General features: G+C 41.4%; 1 protein-coding gene across 1 annotated transcript; it reads right to left on the bottom strand.

Moving 5' to 3' along the window:
• Positions 1–10,334: 10,334 nt before the first annotated feature.
• On the bottom strand, positions 10,335–11,906 carry LOC308667451 (transmembrane protein 121-like; the record flags this gene model as incomplete). The annotated part of the gene is made up of 1 exon (XM_081326669.1): positions 10,335–11,906. One exon carries the CDS (start codon positions 11,904–11,906, stop codon positions 10,959–10,961), a length of 948 nt encoding a protein of 315 aa, XP_081182795.1. The 3' UTR covers positions 10,335–10,958.
• Positions 11,907–23,234: the final 11,328 nt, after the last annotated feature.

Below are 23,234 nucleotides of genomic sequence, written 5' to 3'. Positions count from 1 at the left end.
GCCTTCAAGCTGTGCCTTTTTTTCTTATAAAAAAAATCAGTCTGTTCACTGAGGCATTGAATCATTCAATTATCTTTCAATAAAATGGACAAATGATGCCACTTTGTAATACAAAAAGAAACAGGTTTTACAATTTAATTAACAAATGCCTCCACATTCAGATATTAGACATATTTAATGCTTTCATTCTTTGTCAGAGTTAGCATCAAATAACCTTTTCCCTCCAGATCAGCAACTGTGCCCTTATCTTGTCCAGCAATTTATCTTTTTAAAATCCCTATATCCATTACTCAGTGCTTTTTTTGTAAAAGAAAAAGGTGCCGAAACTCCCACATGTCATACAACCCGCCCTGCCTACCCTACAAGGTTCCATCCAAAAAAGGTGCCGGAACTCTGTTCTGAGCATTCGATGAGAAAAAAAGCCCTGCCATTACTGAAGCTATAGTTAATGAATCTATCCATTAAAGCTTGCAGCTCTTTATAGGAGATATTGCCTCTTCTTGGAGAGTCAGGAAATCAAGTGGTGGATAGATATTCCAAGATAGTCAAAGGAATCAACAGCCCTTCGATTAGGAAGCTGTTAGTATTTGTTACGTCTCATTTTTCTAACTTGGACTTTACTTTGTACATTTCTGCAACAGGTTGCCATTTAAAATAATGTGAGAATTTGTATAGATGCTTTCAATGGATGCAATTTTGCAAGCCATTTTCAATGATTTTTGTAAATTCTTATTCATATATTTTTCACAAACTTCCTTCTGACAGTTTTAAAATTATCAGTGCAAATCAAATTAATTTCTTCCTGTCCTTGCTTTTGTTGTTCTTAAATAATATTTCACATAACTAATGGGAGTTAGGCATCCAATACCTGAAAGGTTATTGTAAAATAAAATATTTTAGAACTTGCACTTAGGAACCCACCGTTAATTATCTCCTTTCCAGATTCATCCACGAGCTTTTTATGTTAGTTTTGTGTGTATACACACACAGATACATACTTATGCACTCACAGACACACACATACACACAGAGTTGCTAAGTGTGTTTGGAGAGAGCTTCAGTCCCAATAAGCATTGTAAACTGGGTTGGATAAGGAAGAGTTCCATCATGAATAGCCTCAAGTCCATCACACTTTGTAATAGGAAAAGGGAGCAGAAAATAAAATATTGGCTTCTGTGCAGCTCTTGCAAGCACATGATGAGGAAACTGTGAAACAGTCGGTCTCTTAAACAAAGAAGTGTTTCTAAACTGACAAATGGATGTGCCTACACTGAGCTTTCATAATGAAAACAAGCATTCTCCGGGCCATTCTGTCTCCTGCTGTGTTCTAGGAGAACCCAATTCTTCTTTCCCAATGCAAGTATTAGCGAGAGGGGCTGAGCAATCAGAAATTCACTCAGAGATGTCAGTTTACACCAAAGGATATTTCTTTGAGAGTAGGTCTCATGCTTCTATTTTCACCATGTAATTTCCAAGCCAACCCCCTGATTGAATCTATGACCCTTGGCATAACAGATGGCAGATTCGCTTTCTTGCCAGTCTTGAGAAAAATTCAAGTGCTTTGCTGTGTTTTGCAGAATGGTGCCATTGGAGTTTAGGCTTAACAACATCTGACCTTGGGACTTGCAACAGTATGTGGGAAACACCTTGGGAGACCGAGCAGAGACACTGCCAAGTGAATGGCCAGATAACAGACAGCAACTGGACAGTAGGTGGGGCAAGAGACCCTTTTTTCAGGCTGTAAAGGAGGCAGAGGGGCAGAATCATACTTTCATACTTGCAAAATTCTGTCAATGTAGTTTTAAAATAAAGTAGAACTAGCTCATGTATACACTTGCTGGTGGATGCAGCTTGATCCATAGCTCTATTGAAAAAGGCTTAAATTTAACCTTTCTGTATTCACTTCACTTCAGCTGCCTGACACTAGTTTAAAGAAATATTACTTGACTTTATTGGGATGAAACATGAGGAGCTACAGGTCTCTGAATGCAAAGTTTTATTAAAAGGTTGGTGGAATGCTGGCAAGACACATCAGTTTGGATGATCTGTGCAGTGTATGCCTCCCAGAATACACAAAGGACAGCACAGCAGGAGGCTGATGGTGCAGATCAGCAGAGGGGTTGGACAGCTCTGGGCGTTAACTGCTCACTCAGGATAAGCCTAATGAGTTAAGCTGTTGACAGCCCCAGGCAAGGTCAGCCTGGTGGGAAGCCAGGATCTACACCCATTGTCACCTGCACTGGCAGGAAGCCCAGGTTTGAACTGATTGGATGCCATCCACCTGGGCAGGTACAAATAGACGCCAGGCTCCCCTGTTTCCCCAGTTCGTTCTGTTCAGTATAAACTCATCTTTACCCCAGCTCTGTGTCCGTCTCTATGTGAAGCACGCGACTTTACAATCTGGATGGGATTTGGCAACTTCCTCTTACATTGCTGGTTTGACTAATTAATGCAGGAAGACAGTGAGGACTTGCCTGTAACCTTTGTTGGCTTCAGTGCGTTGCTTCTCAGTGGCATCTGCTCACACAGCTAGCAACAGTAATTCAAAATGCAGCAAGTGAATGAAGAGGAGTCCAGATGACAGCATCCCTGACCAGCACAGGATGGTGTTTTTACAATGACAGTTCCTAGAGGTTTATATTCCAGCCACAGAAATGTACACCTTAATTGCCTCATAGCATGATTTCACTTGTCTCCACACATTGGGCTTATCCAGTATCACCTATCTGCATTTTAGTTGTAATATTACATCTCCAGAGTGAGCTGCTTCTCAGTGGCATGCTATCCAGTACAGCTGTCCACATCCTGGTATTTTTCACATCTGCCACAATTGCGCATAAATTCTGGTGATTGTAGCCCTTTGATCCACGTTGGAGAAAGCTGATCTAATACCTACATTATATCTAAAGGAAGAGTTTGCAGTAGTGACCAGAGTCAGTTCTAGGCCTCTTACTGTCCCCGGCATCTGTATCTTTTTGTGTGCCTCTTCTTAATTTACCTTTAATGCAGTGTGATCCTTAGCTAGCAACGGAGGATTGAAAAAGGGCATCCGTATAAGAACTGAAATAGAATAGTTGGGGAAACAGGGACTGGAGCAGCCTGTTATGGGGTTCTGTTGAAAAGCTTGGGGTTTGTTTGTTTTTTTGTAAAAGATGGAGGTGAAACTAGTAAAGAAGCAGCTTTTTGGTTTTTTGTCTTGACTACTATTGGTGTCAATAGAAGAGAATATCTGCACCTCAGAGGTGCACTGTTGAGTCTTTGCCGCTGAGCGTGGTTATTTGTCTGCAGACATTTCATTACCCAACTAGATAATGTCATCAGTGCCCTGTGCATGAGTTATTTAGTTGATAATGAAATGTCTGCAAGCAAACCCTCAAACTCCAAGAACACAAGGACTCAATGGTACAGGTATTTCTTTAAAGTTTTCTCCTTGCAAACTGAAACCAGGGGTGTTAAGAGTTTCAGTAGGGTATGGAGGTCAACTTTTCCTGGCAGCTGATAAGTCTTTAACATCTGGGTCTTAAGTGGGCAGAATAATAATGGGAGATATTTTGTCTATTTTGAGGGGGCAGTTTGGGAGAGGTCGAACACATTAAACCTATTTTAAGATTTACAATGGATTCTTGGGTAGAAATCATGGTGATAAATTTCCACAAATCTGGAGAAAGGGGTTTCAGAAGCCCCCAAATCTTTAATAGCCACTTGAGGAGAAGTCTGGATCCTTAGGTTACCAACTTTCGCAGTTTATCATTGAGATCTGTGTGCAAGATTTTCTGACACTGATTAACAAATGTCAGTAACACAACATACACACACCCAAACATCAATGGCACGTGCTCTGGACAAACACAGGTCAGAGAGCTCTGCAAAGTATTGCTGGTGAGAGAATGACTTCTTGACCAATGGAAATGATATATTGCCCTTTGAGCATAGAGGCAATTTGAGGAGCGGAGAGCTGAAACTCCCTCCCAATCTTCCAGAGGGCTGCAGGAGGCCCAGTGGTATCACTAGAAGGGAGGAGGATAATTTTCTGGGCCCCTCTGGTAGGAGAGGGATTCAAGATGGCAGCTATATGGGAACATGAGGGTTTCTTTGAGAGAAGCCAATATGCATGCTGTACTCTGGACTTGTCACGCTGGGATAAACAGTGTGACACAAGTTAGACTTGGGAGCAGAAAGAGACTGAAGAGCAAACCAATAAAAAGAATTATTTCCAGTGAGTGCTCTTAAAATGTTTTGAAAGGAATTGCTACCTTCCGTGTGGGAGATGGGTAGTTTTAAAAATTTGATAAATAAATAAATGTCTTTTTATAATATACATGAGATACATTTAGTATTGAAAAAAAATCATTGACTGAAATGTAAATGTTATACCAGAGGGAAGAGAAGTTAATTTGCATGAATGTTGATTCATGTTTGTGTGTTTACCAGACCAATGAACAGTTAAGCTCTAGCAGCTGTTCACTAAATAGAGCCAATGACAATAAGTTCTAGCCAAAAGTAGACAACTGGATGTCCTCCAGAGGTTTTGGACTTCAGTTCCCATTGACCACAGCAGCAAACAAGAGAGCTGTAATTTTTGGAGACACCTCGGTTGTCCGGCCATCCCCCCAGACTTACATTAACTACTAAGATGAGATGACTGGAATGAGTCATATGTAGTTCTATGGAGCATATATTGCATCAAGTGCATATCATTAAGGAATTCTTCTGGAGTCCTAGGAACCTCTTAGTGTTAACTGCAAAAGGAGAAAGGGGTATGTTAAAGATTAGATTTAGGTTCATTGGCACTAGTTACTGGAAGCAATCCATAAAATTTGGGACTACCTGTCAAATAAAAAGAAATACGAATCTGCATCAATCATCTCTTTTTGTTTGCACACTCTATTTTGTTTATTAAATTTACAGTAAACATCCACAGACTAAGTTTATGCAATAGGCTAAGCTAATTGAACCCAGCCTGCAATCCCAATATTATTAGTAGTCCATGAGGATATGTCAGGGGTCCCTGGTGCAGGTGCCAAAATAAAAAACCCAGACTTGTAAGATTGCTAAGTGTGACAAAATTCTGTCACATACAAATGGAGATGCCAATATTTCATGAGTTTGACAATCTTCTGAGATCTTAGCCATTAAACATTTATAATGCAATTTCTCAGGTTGGAAATTTATACAGTACTTGTATGAATTGTAAAATGCTACATTGTTATGACAAAAGAAGAAAGATTGAGATTAAACAGTTGCAGCAGATATGAACATTTAGTATATCCATGGTCCAACGAGCAGATATTCCATTCATGGTGGAACACCTGCATTTGGGAGCATCTGTCTTTGTTCCCAATCTAAAAAAGAACCTGGCAAACAGGAAATGGGCCTGCAAGAGGTTTTACCTAAGATATGGAGACCTTGACTCTCATGGCGGAGACCACTGGAAACAATGACACTAACATGACTTTCCCAATCTTCCAAATTAACTAGGAGATATTATTTATTAACATTATATCATTAGCCATTATAACATTAGCCATACGTCATGCTGATTGGAGATAGTGGGATCTGAAAGTTATCAAAATAGAGAAATCTGGACCAAAGATCTGGTTTTGATAAAAATCCACATTTTACTTTCACAAGCTATATTTGACACCCTTCAGAAATCACCCAAAAAGAGTATCTTACTCAAAAAATATGGAAGAACAATTGCCTTAGGAAAAGTAATGTTTTAATATTCAAATGCATTTTCTCAAAATGGATGTTTCTTGCACAAAAGGGGCCAAAGTACAAGATTCACTTTTCTTTGCATTTGACTCTTACATCCAATAGAAGTCCAATATAAATAGTAGGCAGCGTGCAGCAATAAGTTTTTCATGATCAGGATTTACTAATTCCTCAAAGGCATGAGTCATAAACGCAAAACCATTTTTTTGGTGTGATGTTATGATATCTAACTCAAAAAAAACCCACTGAGGATACTTGCCATTTTCTTAATTACTTTGTTTCCAAAGACCTTGATAGTTTTCTCAACCTTTCAGGATTAACTTCACAGCAAGGGTTCCAACACGATCCCAAGATTCTTTGCACTCTTACAGTATTTAATTACTCATAACAGAGGTGACCAAGTTCCTGGTTGGGAAAAAATGGATTGTCTTGTAATTCCTCTCTTTTTGTGTGTGTGTCTGTGTCTGTGTGTGCGTGTGTGTGTGTGTGTGTGAAAGAGAGAGAGGGGAAAGGGAGAGGGAGGGAGATAGAGAGAGGTTGGACATGTGTATGTGAGCCTTGGAAGGACACCCTGGGGCAGGCTGATGGGCAGAGGGTGATATGGCAGAAATCTGAAATGCGTCAAACTTGGGGACACTGGGCCTGCTGCTGGAAAGCAGTACCATTGTCTAGTCCTTGGTGTCTACCCTCAGAGCCTGATAACTGGATCTTGGTGACCCTTGTTGCTTGGTCTCCCATTGCATCTGTCTGGCCACTTCAATCTTGAAGGGTTGGTATTGGGTTATTTTGATTAAACAATGTCATCCAACATGCCATCTCTGTAGCAGCACCTGCCCTCTGCAACTAGGCTCCCCCTGAGACATGGATGTTCCCCACTCTGCTGTTGTTCAGAAGAGTCTTGAAGATCTGGCTTATTATCCAGGCTTTTTGCCCAGAATGGGACCCTTAGTCTACTTCATTCTGAGTGGTCTGTTGTTCTTAAAATTTTATCAATGTAATTGTGATTTCTTTTGATTGTGAGCCATCCAGCATTGTCAGGCAGATGAACGTTTCATAAATACCTTGACACCGGTTAAGACACTACCTTGACATGGTTAATTATGGTTTTCAACTTTTTTTTATCTCATGGCATACATCTTACAGGTGGGACATACAGTTGATGAAACAACTGAATACCTGTGGACCTTTTGTGGAACAAAAATGTCTTGTGGCACACTAGTTGACAACCGCTGCTCTAGAAAATTACTAGATGGCAGCAAAGTTTAGTCTCTATTGTCATCTAATAGCTCCATAATCCAGATGATAAATTTACTTTTCACTCTTTTTACTTTACCCATTTTAAGATGTTACTATTTTTCTTTCTTTCCAATGTAATTTAATTAAAGGCATAAATAATAAAGTTACAATTTATAATATGAATCCAAAAAATGAGGAGAAGAACACTGCAGATTTTGGCTGGCCAGTTCAAAATTTCCTCTGAAGGAAATTTTGTGTGTGGAGACACAAAAAAACAATGGAAAAATCTAACAGTTTGGTTTTCATAAGCTAGATCTCCTAGATGCAGTTTTCTAATTAAGTGTTCATTTGTACCTAGGTGTTTACTAAAAAGACCAACTTTTTCTCCTGGAGAATATACATATAGTCTCTGAATTTTCTTTTTATTTATAATTTCTGGTTTTGGCATACAACACTGAAAATGGTTCCAAACCAATTAAAAAACTGAGTAAAGATTTGTAATTATAAAGAAAGAGAATGAGCTGTATTCCAGTTAATTAAACTTCTGACTACAAATCCTAAGAGATACATATGTGGGAGTAAATGCCACTGACCCCAGTGGGAGTTTCTTAAGACTAAGCTGCAAGTCACAGAGGGTGTTTCTGAACAGAAAGCCTCTTAGCAGCAGCAAAGTAAGTTTCTCGTGTCTAATTGTAAGCTGCACATGATTTTATAAAAAATCTGCTGGACTTTTTCTTGAAGAGGAAGGGCTAGACTGCACTAATACTTCCACTGAAGAAATCAAGAAGGATAGACGGTCTTTTAGTTTGCTCTCTCTCTTTATTTAATCCACCTATATTGCAGGTTGACCTTCTAAAATGGTAGCAGTGGAAATACGTGTCCAAATGTTACCTTACAAAAAAAAATCAAGTATCTTTCAATGCTCTCTCCCTTTCTTTTGGCTTAAATGAACAAAAAATAAAGATAATTAGTCCCCTCTTACTTCTTAGTCCAGAGGTTCCTAAAATGTAGGTACTAGAGGGCACCCCTTCCTGGACATTCATGAGATATTTGAGGGGAACTGCATTTGCACCACTCTATCTGGACAAAGGCGGCCTTCATTGGTCTGCTGGTGCTGAGTAGATTGCAGCTGTCTTTCAATGGCGCTTGCACAATGTCTGTCAAATGATACCCCTGATCCTGGAGTGTATTTTAACCATGATTCAGCTTTAGGTCTTAAAGGCTGGCTTGCACACACACCGAAAAGGAGCCTGTCAGAGTAATATTCAGGAGGGCAGATAATAATTAGATAATTCATGATTTTAGAGGAATATAGTGCTATAAAGTTGGAGACCCTATGCCTTACCCCAAATGTTTTTTTTCAATGCTTTAGTTTAACTTCTCTTGTGGTATATTTAAATCCAGGTAATTAACAACCAACACTGTTCATGTTCTCGCTTTATTTAAGGAAGAGAAAGGTTCTTCCCCAGAGCAGGAAACAGCTGTTGTTCTCAGTCTTTTCTCAGCTTTGTATTATAAAAACAAAAGCAGCTTGACAACTTTAATTTCTGCAGAAAGCCCTCATTTGGCAGAAAGTACACATATCCGAAGGGCTACACAGGTTTTCTGGCAGTCTATTAGTGAGGGAGAGAAATAGTGTGGGGAGAGCTTGGAAGAAGATAAAGATGTGCCCCAGAGAACAGGACAACTCATCATGGTCAACCCGGCGTGGCCATCTTGCCATGGCCCTTTCACCACAGGACAACTTGCCGCAGCCAACATACTGCGGGACAATTCATTGTGGGACAATTCAATGTGGGATAACTCAACATGATAAATATCCGCCACTGTTTCTTCGACATCATTGCCACTGACAAAAATGGAAATAATGTAGAAAAACAGTGGCAGATAACATTTATCACATTGAGTTATCCCATGTGGATTGTCCCGTGGTGAGTTGTTCCGCAATGAGTTGGCCATTGTGAGTTGTCTGACAGAGAGTCGGTTGTGGCAAAATGGCCTCAGCAAGGTGGCTGTGCTGGCTTAGTTACGGCAAAATGGCCATGGCGAGTTGGACAGGGTGAGATGGCTGCAGTGAGATGATTGTGGCGAGTTGTCCTAGGCACCACAGAGAAGGCGTGAACTCTTTGAGTTTGGACCTGCCTGCTTATCACTTCCCCACTTCCCCCCAGCATGTGACGGGGCCACCACAGAGCATTCTTCTGGGTGTTTAAAGGTTAAAGGTAAAGGTTCCCCCGCACATGCGTGCTAGTCGTTTCTGACTCTAGGGGCTGGTGCTCATCTCCGTTTCAAAGCCGAAGAGCCAGCGCTTGTCCGAGGACGTCTCCGTGGTCATGTGGCCGGCATGACTAGACGCCAAAGGCACACGGAACGCTGTTACCTTCCCACCATAGTGGTCCCTATTTTTCTACTTGCATTTTTACGTGCTTTCGAACTGCTAGGTTGGCAGAAGCTGGGATGAGTAACAGGCACTCACTCTGTTACGCGGGATTCGACCCGCCAAACTGCCGACCTTCTGATCGACAAGCTCAGCGTCCTAACCCACTGAGCCACCGCGTCCCTGTTTAGACCTTTGTAAAACAAAAGTTGTCACTAATGGACAAGGTGAGTTCTTAAATCTTTGTGGAACGGTCATTTGAGTGAAGACAGCTCACCTGGTAGACAAGGGAGGAAGGTGCTATCTGTCAACATTCTCTCCTATTGCACAATTAAAAGAATTCCTGGCCTGGAGGCAGGTAGGAAGTTATTAGTAGTCTATAATGGAGAATAAGGCCCATTATGGATTTTTGTTTTAAAACCCTAAATATTCAGAGAATCTGTCTTGTATGTAAAATTCTATAGGAGCCTGATACAACACAAAAACGAGAAGGTCTGTCATCCACTTCCCCATGGATGCAATAAAGCTGAATACTCTTACATCTGGAAAAGGAGATCACCCTAAAGATTTTATGTTTATTCTTCCTGTCTGACACATCTAGACTCTAGAGCTGTCTCTGCACAATTACCGTCAGGGTGACAATATTGCTTGACAAGTATAGCTGCACCTGCAGCTCCATGATCCAGTAAGAAAATATTTTCAATGCCAATCGCAACAAATTTTCAATGTATAGTTTGAAACTGTATGTTAGGTGGATTTTAAGAGGAGATTTAACAACATGGGACCTAAGAAACGAAGTGGGTAGTGTTTTGTGTCTTTCTCTCCTCTTGGTTTCCTGCAATTACTTGTAACCTTCTTATCCTTCAAGACAATATCAAGCATAAACATTAACCTGATCACTGAAAGATGTTGCAAGGCACCTGCACAGGGAAATGGGACAAACCTTCAAGCTTGGTCTTCATTTTATTGAAAGAGAAAAATATCTATGAAAAGAAGCATGGGAAAAGGATCATAAGCCAGCATGTTTCCACAGGAAAGAGAACATGGCCCTGGAACCACTACATACCTGAGCATCCCACCCCCAGAAAATTAAATAGGCAGGCGGGCACAGATGCCGAGTCTTTCAACCATCCCAAAAAGGAAGGTCACATTTCAAATGTTATGTGCCCTGTAGGTGAAAATATACTTTCCTCATATTCACAGATGTATTCTATGCAACAGAGTTGGCCACATGCCCAAACAGCTTTCATTACAGAATGATTGACTATAGGAAAGGCACAGGAGGGAATTAATAACTTGCTGCTGACTCCTGTCCACTGGCAGATTATTGATTCAGTGGTTCATACTTTCCCAGAGATCTGCCCATCTGTTTCTTGCTAGCTTGCTCCTTGGCAGTAGGGCTGGGTTTTGTTTTGGATCATTCCTGAAATGACCTTATTTCAACTGAGGTCATTGTTAGCAGTACATCTGTGTAAGGAAGGAAGGGGTGGGAGCACTCACTGATAAACTTTCAAGGTGGACCAGCACTGGCTTGGTGGGGCCTGATACATTTGGTTCTTCTTTGCTTTTGATCTTAATGATCATAGACGTAAGATGTTCCTTGCCACAAGGCATGTGGATGCACAGCATGTCATGTATTTTCCTGGGCCAATTCCTCAGGGCAGGGAGTCTGGTTCTGGGGCTTTAGTAGATGCATGACAGGCTGTGGTTGGGAAGAAACATTATGTTGTGGGTCTACTGTGCCATGTCCTGCTGCTGTGTGATACAAATGTTTCTTGTACTGCACAAACATGCAGACCTTAAGAACAATGGCCAGCACATTCTTCCCCATGAAGATACCAGAGACACGAATGTCCCGGAAGAATAACATATTACTTCCCCTGATGAAGATTGTGGTGATATTGATTGTAAGCATGCTCAGAATTGGGTACAGCATCATGCGGTGCGGCACAATACTGATTCCTTGCATACTAATTTCACACAGCGAAACACAAGGCAGAATCAAGAGGAGGATGTAGCAGTAGAAGAACATCAGGCCTTCGGCCCAGATAGGTAACCCTTTCTTCTGAGGCTCCCAGAGATTGGCCTGAATGTCCAGCACATCCAGCATGTCGACAATGACCCAGAAGAGACGATTGCGAAGGTCCTCCTTTTTCTTGAACGTCCTGACGTACTCCATATGCTCTGTAGCCACCAAAAGCACATAGAGGGCTGGGATGCAGATTGACAGCAGAAGGGTCAATGCTTTGCGGGCCATGAGGTCCAAACTTTTCCTGTCAGCCTTATAGTTCTGATAAATGAAGTAGACTTTGATTTCCAGCACGAAGACATAGAGGAACCAAAGGATCATGGCATAGCCTCGCTTAGCAGTCCTTACTTCAGCCCCAACCCAAACAGCGACATACCTGAGCACCACCAGGAAGCAGATGTCTCCAACTGAGACCATGATGCAAATAGCCAATTTCCTCGAACCCTGGTTCTGTTCCACCAGATAAGCATCCATCAGCACCATGCTGCTCATGATGAGTGTAGTGGATAGGCAGACATGGGGTTTGTTAATAGGAGGGGGAGGAACCATTCTGAAACACACAGTACACGTATTATTAGTCCAACAGAATTTCTGTGCAGCCATGGCCCTTCTCTATGCTCATTGTTAGCACTGTGTACTCTACAGCTTCAGCATGTGTGGGGTGTCGACTAACTGTATCTCTTCATCTAATATCCCTATAGTTGAATAACACACCTTAATATGTGTTTATTTCCCAAAGAAACTGTATAGATATAACATTCAAGCAATAGAAACTGAACATGGACCTTTAATTCAAGGTTTAATGCATGTAGTAAACACACACTCTATGCCAAACTTTCACATATGAACATAGTAGTATTGTGCTTTCAGTACTTAGAAAATATTTATTGTAAGCTTCTTTTTCCCTCTGTGCAATATGGGAAAAATATGGATATCACTGATTTTCCTTCTATCACTGTATTCCCAAAGGCGTCCCATCCATCTGGACAAACTTTGGGAATTCCATGGGGAGAAGCTATCAGTGAAAATGGTCTGATCCCTTTTCTAGCCACCATATAAATTTGAATTTCACTGAGAGATCACTCTCTTCAGTAAAGCCTTGATCGTGATCCAAACCTTTGATTTTAATAAAAACATGTTCTAGTGATGGATGGATCCCTGATTGAGATTACATTTTATGGAGATGTTTTTCAGAATCAATGACGTCCAATTCTCAAGTTGCTAGCACAAGTTGTTAATTCTACTGTGGCCTCAGAAACGTGCTTTACAGAACAGATAGTGAATAAAATTCAAGTTCTTATGTTACATGTGCCACCAAATTCAGTTTATTGGCCCTCATTCACACCCTGTCAAGACACACAGATCTTGTAAACCCTCCCCTTGCTTTCTCCAAATGGGTGCAGCGAGAGCAGACAAGATACACACCCCCAGTCAACAGCTGGGAAATAACTAGGGACAAATCCAAATCTGTTTCAACCAAACACTAAGGCAAATCAGGTTCTTTGGAATATACAGAGACCTGGTGAATTTAAAGAAATAGCAAAACTTTACTGGTTACAAGGTACACTCACTCTTTCTCACACGTACATACAACTCATTCATGCTTACCTACATCCTTTTCAACTACGGTAGGCTGCCAGGCACTAGCTAAGAGGGATGGAAACTGCCAAGTTTGATTCCAAAATAATTCTCAAGGAGTCGGTGGGCTTGTGGACCTCTTTTTGTCTCCAAGGATTCTTGCTTTATTGACTAGCTGGAATGGGATGGGGACCCCGTTTCATATGTTCAGGCACAGCTTCCTTTGTCTGGTTCAGGTGACATTTTTTTTCCTTTGTTCTCTTAACAATTTGATTCCTTCTTATTTACTCCTGTAATGGACCTTGTAGTCAAGATTCCTGGCTTTTTTGTCCTCTCTGCTTACATGCCTGTTTCCTTTTTACAGGTAGTCCTCAACTTACAACAGCTCACTTAACAGTAGTTCAAAGTTACGACTGCCTTATGATCCATCCTCAGAGTTAAGACCATCACACAACCCCTATGGGATTGCAGCTTGGACACTTGGCAACCAGTTTGCATTTACAAGAATTGCAGCATCTGGCAGTCATATGATCATAATTAGCAACCTTCCCAGTCAGTTTCTGACCAGGAAAGTCAATTGGGGAAGCTGTGTTTGCTTAATGACCATGGTAAAAATGGTTGTAAAATCAGGTCCAGTCACATGAGTGACTCAGTTACTGACCACATCACTTAGCAACGAAAATTCTGGTCTTAATTATGGTCATGAATCAAAGGCTACCTGTAGTTGTGGCAGCTTCTGACTAATCCCACACATTTCTACTATCGTGTGTGTGAGCACTGTATCCAAATATTGGAAAGAGATTGAAAATGAATTAAAGGCCAGGAAGAGGCCCAACAGGTCTAAACTAGATCAAGCTCAAGAACAGCCTTTCCTAACCAACTGTCCTGCAAAAGGCCTGGGTTAGGTCTTCCAGAATTCCCAGATAGGTTACATGCCCAACATGCAGCTGAGCCATTTCCTTGTTCTTTCTTACTATAGAATGTGCGGTCCTGATTCAGACCGGGTCTATAGTAGGTGCTAAAAATCTTTCCTCTCCTGTACATTTCATTTCCAAAATTCTGGAAAGAACCTCCTGAACTGTGGTGGCTCAGTGGTTAGAGTGCAGTATTACAGGCTAACTCTGTTCACACACCAGACCTTTGATCCTGACCGGCTCAAGTTGACTCAGCCTTCCATCATCCTTCTGAGGTCGGTAAAATGAGGACCACAGTGTTGGGAGCAATATGCTGACTCTGTAAACCACTTAGAGAGGGCTGTAAAGCACTGGGAAGTGGTATATAAGTTTAAGTTTGTTCAGTAAATATATTCCTATGACCACACAGGCAGTATCTGCTTTTCCTGGCCCTCTACCACTCACATGTTTATTGATTTCATATGCTATTGGCAAAGCTGGAACAATTAGGCTAGTGCTAAATTAATTTTCAAAAGGCTTACAAGCTTTTGCTGCTTTGAGAGATTCTTGTCAAAGTAACATCAGAAGGAAGAGGGAAAAGCTGAGGCCGTATCATAATGATGATCACCAGAGCAGGGAATGAGACCCACTGAATGAAAAACAGGGGTGGTGGTGAAAAAGACCAGGAATTTTGAAATAAAAATGGAACAGAAATGCAGATGTAAAAACAAGGATATCAGATAGCACAGCTTGCAGGCTCTTCTATGACCTTGGGTGGCCCTGAGTTTTTCTTCCAATGCAATTGACAAGAAACTGGAAACCCATTATCCTACTTATATCCAACCCACCCTCTGTCCAAGCCATTCTGCTGATGAGACTCATTACTTACATTCAGAACACTTGTCTTTCTGTCATTTTGCTTTCTTGTTACGGAGAATTCAGCTAATTGTAATACCACACAAAGCTCTAAACTGCACAAACTCTATATAGGCACCCTTCTTAGGCCTCAAACCCAAGAATAACACATGGTGGAGTTTTTTATTGTTTCTACACCTACAGACAGAATCTTGCCAGACTATCTGCTCTACTATCTGAACCTACCATATACTCTGAAAACTATTAGGGAGGGATTGTCTTGAACATCTTTCTCCCAACATAAAATATCCAGATTGAGTTGTCTCTTATTCCTCTGGAAGGCACTCCCTTCCTCCTGGGAATCTAGCCTACTACACTCCATCACACCCCACCTACTCCTACATGTAATTATTTGCTGGCTAAGATCTAGTAAAGATGCTCTCTTAAAGCTGCTGCATCGGGAATGGGACAACTTGCCACAGCCAACTTGTTGTGGCCAATTCGTCACAGCCAACTCACCACGGCCAACTTGCCACAGGACAACTTGCCACAGCCAACTTGCCATGGGACAACTCACTGTGGAACAATTTAACAATTCTATTTAATTATTTAAAATAAAGAATTATTTTATTTTTTGTCGATTACCTTTCATTCTGTCCCTTCTTTTGCATCCTTTCTTTAATGATTCTATTCCACCATTTCTTTGTTATTAGTGTAACTTTTGCCTAGCAACGAGTTGTCCTGTGGTGAGTTGGCCGTGGCAAGGTGTCCTGCAGCAAGTTGGCCATGCTAAGTTGGCCAAGGCGAGTTGGCTATGGAGAATTATCATAGACGCGCTGCATCTGCTGGAAATTTGCAGTGTGATGACTCAAATGGAAATGCTCAGAACACAGATGCTCTGGTCATGGAACCCCTCCTTGTTCCATTAGAGTTGGCCACAATACTTTTAATCTTCTGGTTAAACTAATGTCTGGTACTCCTATCTCTCATCCAAGAGTTTTTGAAAGCAATTGAAGATACCTAACATGCTTTTTAGTTTTTTTCCTTTTAATTATTTTAAACTATTATCATTTAAGAACAATGTTTCTTTTAAGAATCTGTACCCTGTTTATGGATTGTAATGCTACTTAAGTGTAACGTTATTTAAACTTAAACTGAATTAAATTAAATTCAGTACACTTAAATTATTCCTCTCTGTTTAATCGTTTTCTCCTCCTGTCACCTTCAGAATTATATTACTTTTGGAGGAACTCCAGAGCCAGCCCTAGAGATGGGAACGGGCATTGCTCACCTCCAGTGAAAAGAAGAGCGCTCATTCATTCTAATTTAGAGATGGTTGGATTGGGGCTGTGGTGTGATCTGTTTGGCCATTAGACAGCTGCTTTTTAGGCTGAACAGCATCACATTTTAAGCAACATCACTCCATCTCCTTACTGTGAAGTGATTTAGAGTTTGAAGCATATGCCTTGTGCATACTTCCTTACAATTCTAAATTGACATCTTGACTCTATTAGCTCAGTGATACAATAGAATTAGATTTGTATAGCTCAATAACGGATAATAATAATAATTTACTGGAATCCATTAATCAGTGTATGAGGACATGAATGGTAAATCAGTAAATACTGGATAAAAATGAATGATCCAACCAGTATTCAGCACTTTTAATAAATCCTGTTTATTTTAAAGGAAAAGATTTATAAGTGTTTCACTGACTAGATTCCATCTACATATAAATAATATATGACAGTAAAAACTGAGGTTGCTGTATCTCTTCTCTAAACAGTTACACAGAGAGACAATTTTAGTGTATATACACATATTATATTAGTATTGTCTTGTGAACATTTTTGCAAAAGGCAAGTTACTCTAGGAAATGTTAGTGCATTCTATTTATACAGTGATTTATGAGTAATTCAAATACCCTTTATTTTATTGTACAAAAAACAGATATTCAGAGTTTCTAATAGATATGTATATATATTGTTCAAAACCAGAACAAAACTGAACCATTTAAATGAAGAACAAAGAAGGCAAAGAAACATTGTAGATATGTTCTACTTCCCCTAAGGTTAGTTTTGGCTTGGAATGTTTTGTGAATGGAATCAATTACGTTTATAGCTCAGTGTGATATATGAACCCAGCTAATTATGGATTCCTGTGACTTAGTCAGGAAATCAGTTAAGTATGACTTAGCCCTACTTTTCACAACCAGAGATCTGGGAATTGCATTTCCAACATAGGGAAAGTATGCAGAGATTGCCAAGCATGTTTAGTGTGATGTGTTAAGCCTTGCTTAAGGATACCCTGTAATTTTTTTCCCCAGTAGTTTAGATTAAAAGTCAGTCTCATGCAGTGCAATTTACATATGGTTGGGGAGTTGATTTCCCAGGGGAGATAAGGAAGTTTATGTCTGAGTATATAGGCTGAGCCTATTGATTACTAAAGTAGTGCAAGCTCTCAGGACTCATAGTTAGCAATTGGGTTACGGTCTTTGAAGGCAGAATTGAGGATTTGCTCAGTATTGCACTTCAGAAGGTTACTCATGGGATTCAAAACTGCAGATGTGGGAAACTGTGAGAACTACCCAAAAAGAAGAAGAAGAAAAAAAACAAGAAAAGAAGCAGCTGAGACTACAGACAATGAAGACAGCCAAGCACATACAAACAGAACTAAGATTGAAGCTGCTAGTAAGCCTGACTGGGGAGGAAAAATGCCAGCAGATAAGCCGGTGAAGAAAGACACGCTTACAATGTGATGCTTTTCTTCCAGGTTTCTGTGCAAGAAAAACACATGCAAATATGAATATAAATTTTCTTTTCCTAGTCTGCCCACTGATCCTTCCTATGATTAATCCTCGCTGCTGTTTATATAAATCTATGGAGAAAGTTGCCAGAAGCCACAAGTAAAAGCATGAATTTATGCTTCTTTCATGTGTAACTGGTTTTTAAGAGCAACTTGTTAGGCAATACTGTATCACAACATTAAGTAGGAAGTAGTGAAATACTGTCGCAGGCCTTGACCTTATGTAGTTGAACTAATACACTTCTCTAGCTCAGAGACAGGCCCAGGTTAATTAGCTGTAAAGGAAAAATGTAGACTAACATTGCCCCATGTATTTACAAACAGGTTAAGACGGTTTGGAACTGGAATAGAAGCTAGATACTACTAATATTATCCCACAAAAAAAGAGCAGTGCTTCACACAGTTGCAGCTGCCCTTTTGCCTTTCTTAAGCCCCCTTGGCAGACCTCACTGCTCCGTAGTCTGCTCTACTGGTTGAGTATCTAGGACCAGTTTAGGATTATGTGAAAGAGAATCATTTATTTGGAAGCAATAAGTACCTAAGAAAGTAAAAGAAGCAGAAAAATGTATCATTACACACACACACAGAGAGAGAGAGAGAGAGAGAGAGAGAGAGAGAGAGAGAGAGAGAGAGAGAGAGAGAGAGAGAGAGAGAGAGAGAGAGAGAGAGAGAGAGAGAGAAAGAGAGAGAGACTTTGCTAGGTTGTACAGCATCCACCCACGCTCTGGAAGGACACTCTCATTTACCCTAACAAGTAAATCCTCTTCTCTGGCTTCACAAAGGCTACTTTAGCACAGGATTCAACACAATGAGGTATATTATAAGCTACAAAACAAGACTTTTGCTTTTTTTAAAAAAAATTGACTTCCTTTGATTTAGAAGGAAGTGGCAGCAGAAATCAATTTAAACTTTGGAACCATAATTTATGCCAAGATGGAAAAGAGGCCATGTTAAAAAAGATTGGTCTGAGGCATTAGTCTAGAGAACTCCAGAAGCTCCACAGGTAGTACTTTAATAGGATGAAGACTTTTGATCAAAAACAAGGGACATAATGTTTATAGGTGTCTTAAATCTAATGGCAGACTGTCTGGATTCCATTAAACCAGAGCCAAGAGAAAATTAAGTATCCGACAAAGAAAGATGGGTCCAAGATATAGTATCATCATTTGGCAAAGGCAATACCACTTTTTTCATGTAAAATAAGGTTTCTATATCTATGGGTCAAATCCATTGTTCATAATCATTAGATTAATAACATTGGGATTACAAACCCATGCTTATTATCCACCACCTAAAGTCATTTTTGTGGCTAGGCATATAAATTTTGTAGATAAACAAATAAATACATAATATACTGCATGGAATTAAGAATGTGTGTAATATGAATGTAGAATAAAATAGAATAGAATAAAAATATTTCTCCCAAAATGTCAGCAGTTCTCTCTTGTCACTGGTAACTTTGAAGCTGCTGAATATAAGCAGCTTCATCGTCCATTTCATGGTATATCTAGTTTCTGGATTTATTAAACTAGTTTCTAATTTATTAAAGCAGCATCATTAAAATATGTGTAGCCAGTAAGTAGATTTTTTTTTCTTATTTTTAAGCATTTCTTTCCTACACTTAGGCTGGAATATAGGCTTTCATAGTCCACCTGATGGTAAATCTAGTTTCTGGATTTATTAAACTAGTTGTTAATGTATTAAGCAACATGATTAAGAAATGTGCAGCCAGTACGCAGGGTTTCCCCCCCCCTTATTTTTAAGCATTTTTATCAAAAAGTCTTCTTTTGGCTATGGTCACCCAACATGCAAAACCATAGTTTGCCTTAACACAATTTATTAAATGAATCATAACTGGTTGAGTCCACAGAACTCAAATTATAAAGCACAATTTACAAATGATTATGTCTGGGTTAAACGAACACAACTGCAGAGGAAAAAATCACCCAGAACCTGGGCTGAACATTACATCACTACAGGGATCAATATTTAGAGCCAAATTTCCACCCTCCCATGTGAATGACACACTTGATCAAGTGCCAATCCACGCAGTGAGATCTACTACTAAGCAATATGCTAAGCATAAAAATAAAAATGCCTGGCAGTTTTTCCCTGGCAGGCTACAAATTATTCATTTTAACCTTTAAAGCCCATCAACAATTTAGGACTTGATCTTCTGAGGGGTCCCATATTTCAAAATGAACTTGCCTGGGTGTTAGGTGCAGGGGGTCTCACTTTATGAGGTCTGTTTGTTGGGCATATAGGAGAAGAATTTCTTCTATATGGCTCACATCCATGGACATCTGGAAGGGACAAGGGAAAAGTGATATCATACATGGCATAATGGAACTGATATAAATGTTGTCAACATAATATCATGATTGGTACAACTCTTGAGAAAAAGGAAGTAAGTCTTTCTTCTTCAGCTATGCCTTTGTAATCTGAGTTAGCTTTCATACCGGGTTAATTATTTCAATGACATTTTAACTCTAGTTATGTTTTGTATTGTTAGCTGTCTTGATTGCTCCGTGGGCAGAAAGACAGACTATAATTAAAATAAATCTCTATACACATATTAGTCTAGCTTAACTCACAGGAAACAGAGAGGCTTCACAGGACATGCCTTAAGGCAATGTACTACTTCCTCCTTCAGCTGTATGTCTTATAATTTCATCAAACTAATCAAGGCTTATCAGCTTTCTCTCATCTGATGCCTGCCCAGAATTTCCATGCAGGTTGCCCGTCTACCTTCTACCCAACAGAGTAGAAACAAGTTCCACTCGCTAGTTCTTATAACCCCATACATATGCTTAATTGTAAACTGGATGGCAAAACTTCAGCCACAGAATGGGATCCACTAAAAAGATTCCAGTGTTGCTTATCCTGAAACATGTCAATAATACTCTAAACAAAGTATGCACTTCCTCATCTTTTTCAATTTTTTATGTCTTAGGTGTAGTTGAAGGACTTAATTTAGAGCTTTTTTAATTGAGTACATTAGCTGCCAAAAAGGCAATGTTGCAAGCAGAGGACAAATAGTCCATTTTTTCATATAGATCTCACTTCTTCTTTCAGCAGCATGTGCACAACACTCTGTCTGTCTCTCCTCAGTTTTCCATCTAGCAAAACTCATTCATGTCTTTTGTGGAGGCTGAGCTTACCCTTCATATGAATTATGGCTGTCCAGTCTACCTGCTAAGCATGGATCACCTTTTGTTGTTCAATCCTAACTTGAGATTTTGGAGGTTTGGTGGAGCATTTGTGAAAGAGTATAGAAAAAAGGGGTGTATCAGCCTCAGTTTTGCACATGGCAGAGAAACTGTTATCTGTCTATCTGCAGCAGAAAAAAAAGTTAAACAGGTTGGCTGGTTTTTGGGTCGTGCAGAAAGAAGAGGATTGCTGCATTTTTTTCACAAGGGGCTTCCTGGCTACAATCAATGGAATTTATAATGTAGCACATCTGGAAAGTGACAGTTTGAGAAAAGTTCTTTACACAACCTATCTTTTTGTGCACTCCCTATTAACCATATTGAGTTTGCATGTGTGAGAGATGCCTATCTACATAGAAATATTATAATTAATGCTTTTCAGGAGTAAAAGATTATGATACAGAAAGTCTCTGCCTGGTTCTTTCATGCTTTCTTATTTTATCCTGGAGAGATGTAAGCTAGACGGCGGAATCAATCTGGCTAGCTTAGGGAAAGGAAATAGAAGGAAAATAGAAGGAAAAAGGCACTTAGCCCCATCCAGATCCTTCTTCCCTGGCAGAGTTGCTGTCTGTTAAATCAATTTTGGTGAAATATCTTATCAATTACAGTTAGACCATAAACATTTTAGTGAATATATTGTATATTGAATAATAATGCTGATTGTCAGTATTCACATGAGAATTTCGGCAATCTCAGGATAATTTTGTCACTCCTTGGAGTCTCCGCAAGCATATAATCATATTTTCCCCACCTCTGGGACACATACAACTACATCTCAGCGATTGCCAACATTCAGAAGAGTTGTTTTTTTTTCCTGTAGGGCAGAACAGGATCGTAAAGCTTCATGAGCAAACGACACGTTTTCTTAAGGTTCACACTTTCACCCTAACATATTCAGCCACCCGTTCACTGCAGCATCAATTTGTTCTTTGGCTGCTTTCCAAAGAAACCCAAGAGCAAAACCAAAACCAAGGCTGGTTTAACGAAGGATTATTTTAGACAATAATAACCATAATTAATAGTAGCAGTAGTTCAGTATTACCTAGTGCTGGTCTTGAAAGCCCCGGGACTTTTCTCCGGCTCACAACCGGGGGGATGGTTTAGTGCCGAAAGACGGAGGGATCTTGAAGCGATCCAGTCAGTTCATCAACTGAGTTAGGGACAAGAGCGAGATCCCCGGCAAAGAGCGAGGCCGTCCTTCGCAGCCAATGAATGCTCAGCAAGTTCTGCGCGTGGATTTCAGGCTGGTGAACAGCTCCCAGTCCTGGAGGGGCAGCCGCACCGACGACCGTCCTGCCTTCCACGCCCGGAGCTGCTCAGGCTGACTCTTGCAAGGGAGCCCCCCCCACCCCACCCCCCCACCCACCCCCGCGTGCTAATCGCTACGGTCAGATCCGAATTCTCCCTCCGCACCGCCTCCACCCGCCCTCCGCGTCCCGACCGCCTCGCTCTTCGAGGACCCCCACGCCGGTTCCTTCCCGCCGCTCCAGGGGGCTCCCTTCCGGCTGTTGGAGCCTACTGTAGACCGACGCCGGGAGCGCTCCGCGCCGCTCGGTTGGCCGCTTCTTCCCCGCAGATGCCTCCTCTCCGGTAGAGGTGACGTGCAGCCGTTGGCCCGTAGCCCAGCAGCACCATCCCTCGCAAGGCCACCCGGGCAAGCAAGCCTCTCCTCCTTCCCGCGGGAAGCGAAGGTCGAGAGCGATTTTTTGCTTTTTTTTTGCAAGCGGCGGTGGCCCACGGGTTTTGCAGTCCCTCCACCCACGAGCGCGGAGCGTTAGGGCAGGGGGCGGGGCTGAGAACTGGGAAAAAGCGGCACCCGCACACAAACCTCACACACACACACACAAACGCACACACAAACGCACATCCGCAAAAGTCCTCGAGGTGCCCGAGAAAAGCAGGACTTGGACTCCGCTCGGCTGCCCTCCAGCCCGGCCTCCGCCCTTCTCTGGCTCTTGCCCGCCTCGGATCGAGAGCGGGAAAGCGCTCCCCCGACCGGGGGTGGGGTGGGGGATCCAGCCACACGAGCTGCGGCCGGGGGCGGGAGCTCCTTGCCCCTGGCTGGGCAGCGGGCGGCGGCGCCTTCTGCAGTCTGGCAAGCGCCCGGCTCGGCGAGGCTGGGAGCGCCGCTGAGATCAAGCGCGCCTCTGCTGAGCTGAGCGAAGCAGTGAATGAAAGTGAGTAAGTCAGGCGGCAGGTTGGCAGCATGGCCGCTCCCTCCAGAGAGCCAGGCGGACGGAGGCAGGCGAGGAGGGAGGAAGGAGCGGACAGCCGAGGGGCAAATGGAGTGTTTGTCATATTGGAGAGTCTTACCGGAGGAGGAGGAGGCTACGCCGGGACGGTCCCGAGGGATGTGCCGGTGCTTGGTGTTGTGCAAAACAACCCTTCTTTGTTAAATTCCAGATGTTTAATTCCAGACGAGGGCAGCCATCTATGTATATAAATGCGCGTCCGCCCCGGTGCGCTCTTGCTCAAACCATCCTTCTCATCCCAGAAAGTGCTCCGCATCCCTCAGTCTTCTCCTATGTAAATGCTTC

The sequence above is a fragment of the Vipera berus genome (genome assembly GCF_964194415.1).
Source record: "Vipera berus genome assembly, chromosome: 1".
NCBI classification, from domain to species: domain Eukaryota; kingdom Metazoa; phylum Chordata; class Lepidosauria; order Squamata; family Viperidae; genus Vipera; species Vipera berus.
Note: the sequence above shows the minus strand (reverse complement) of the source record. Positions and strands in the feature narration are given on the sequence as shown.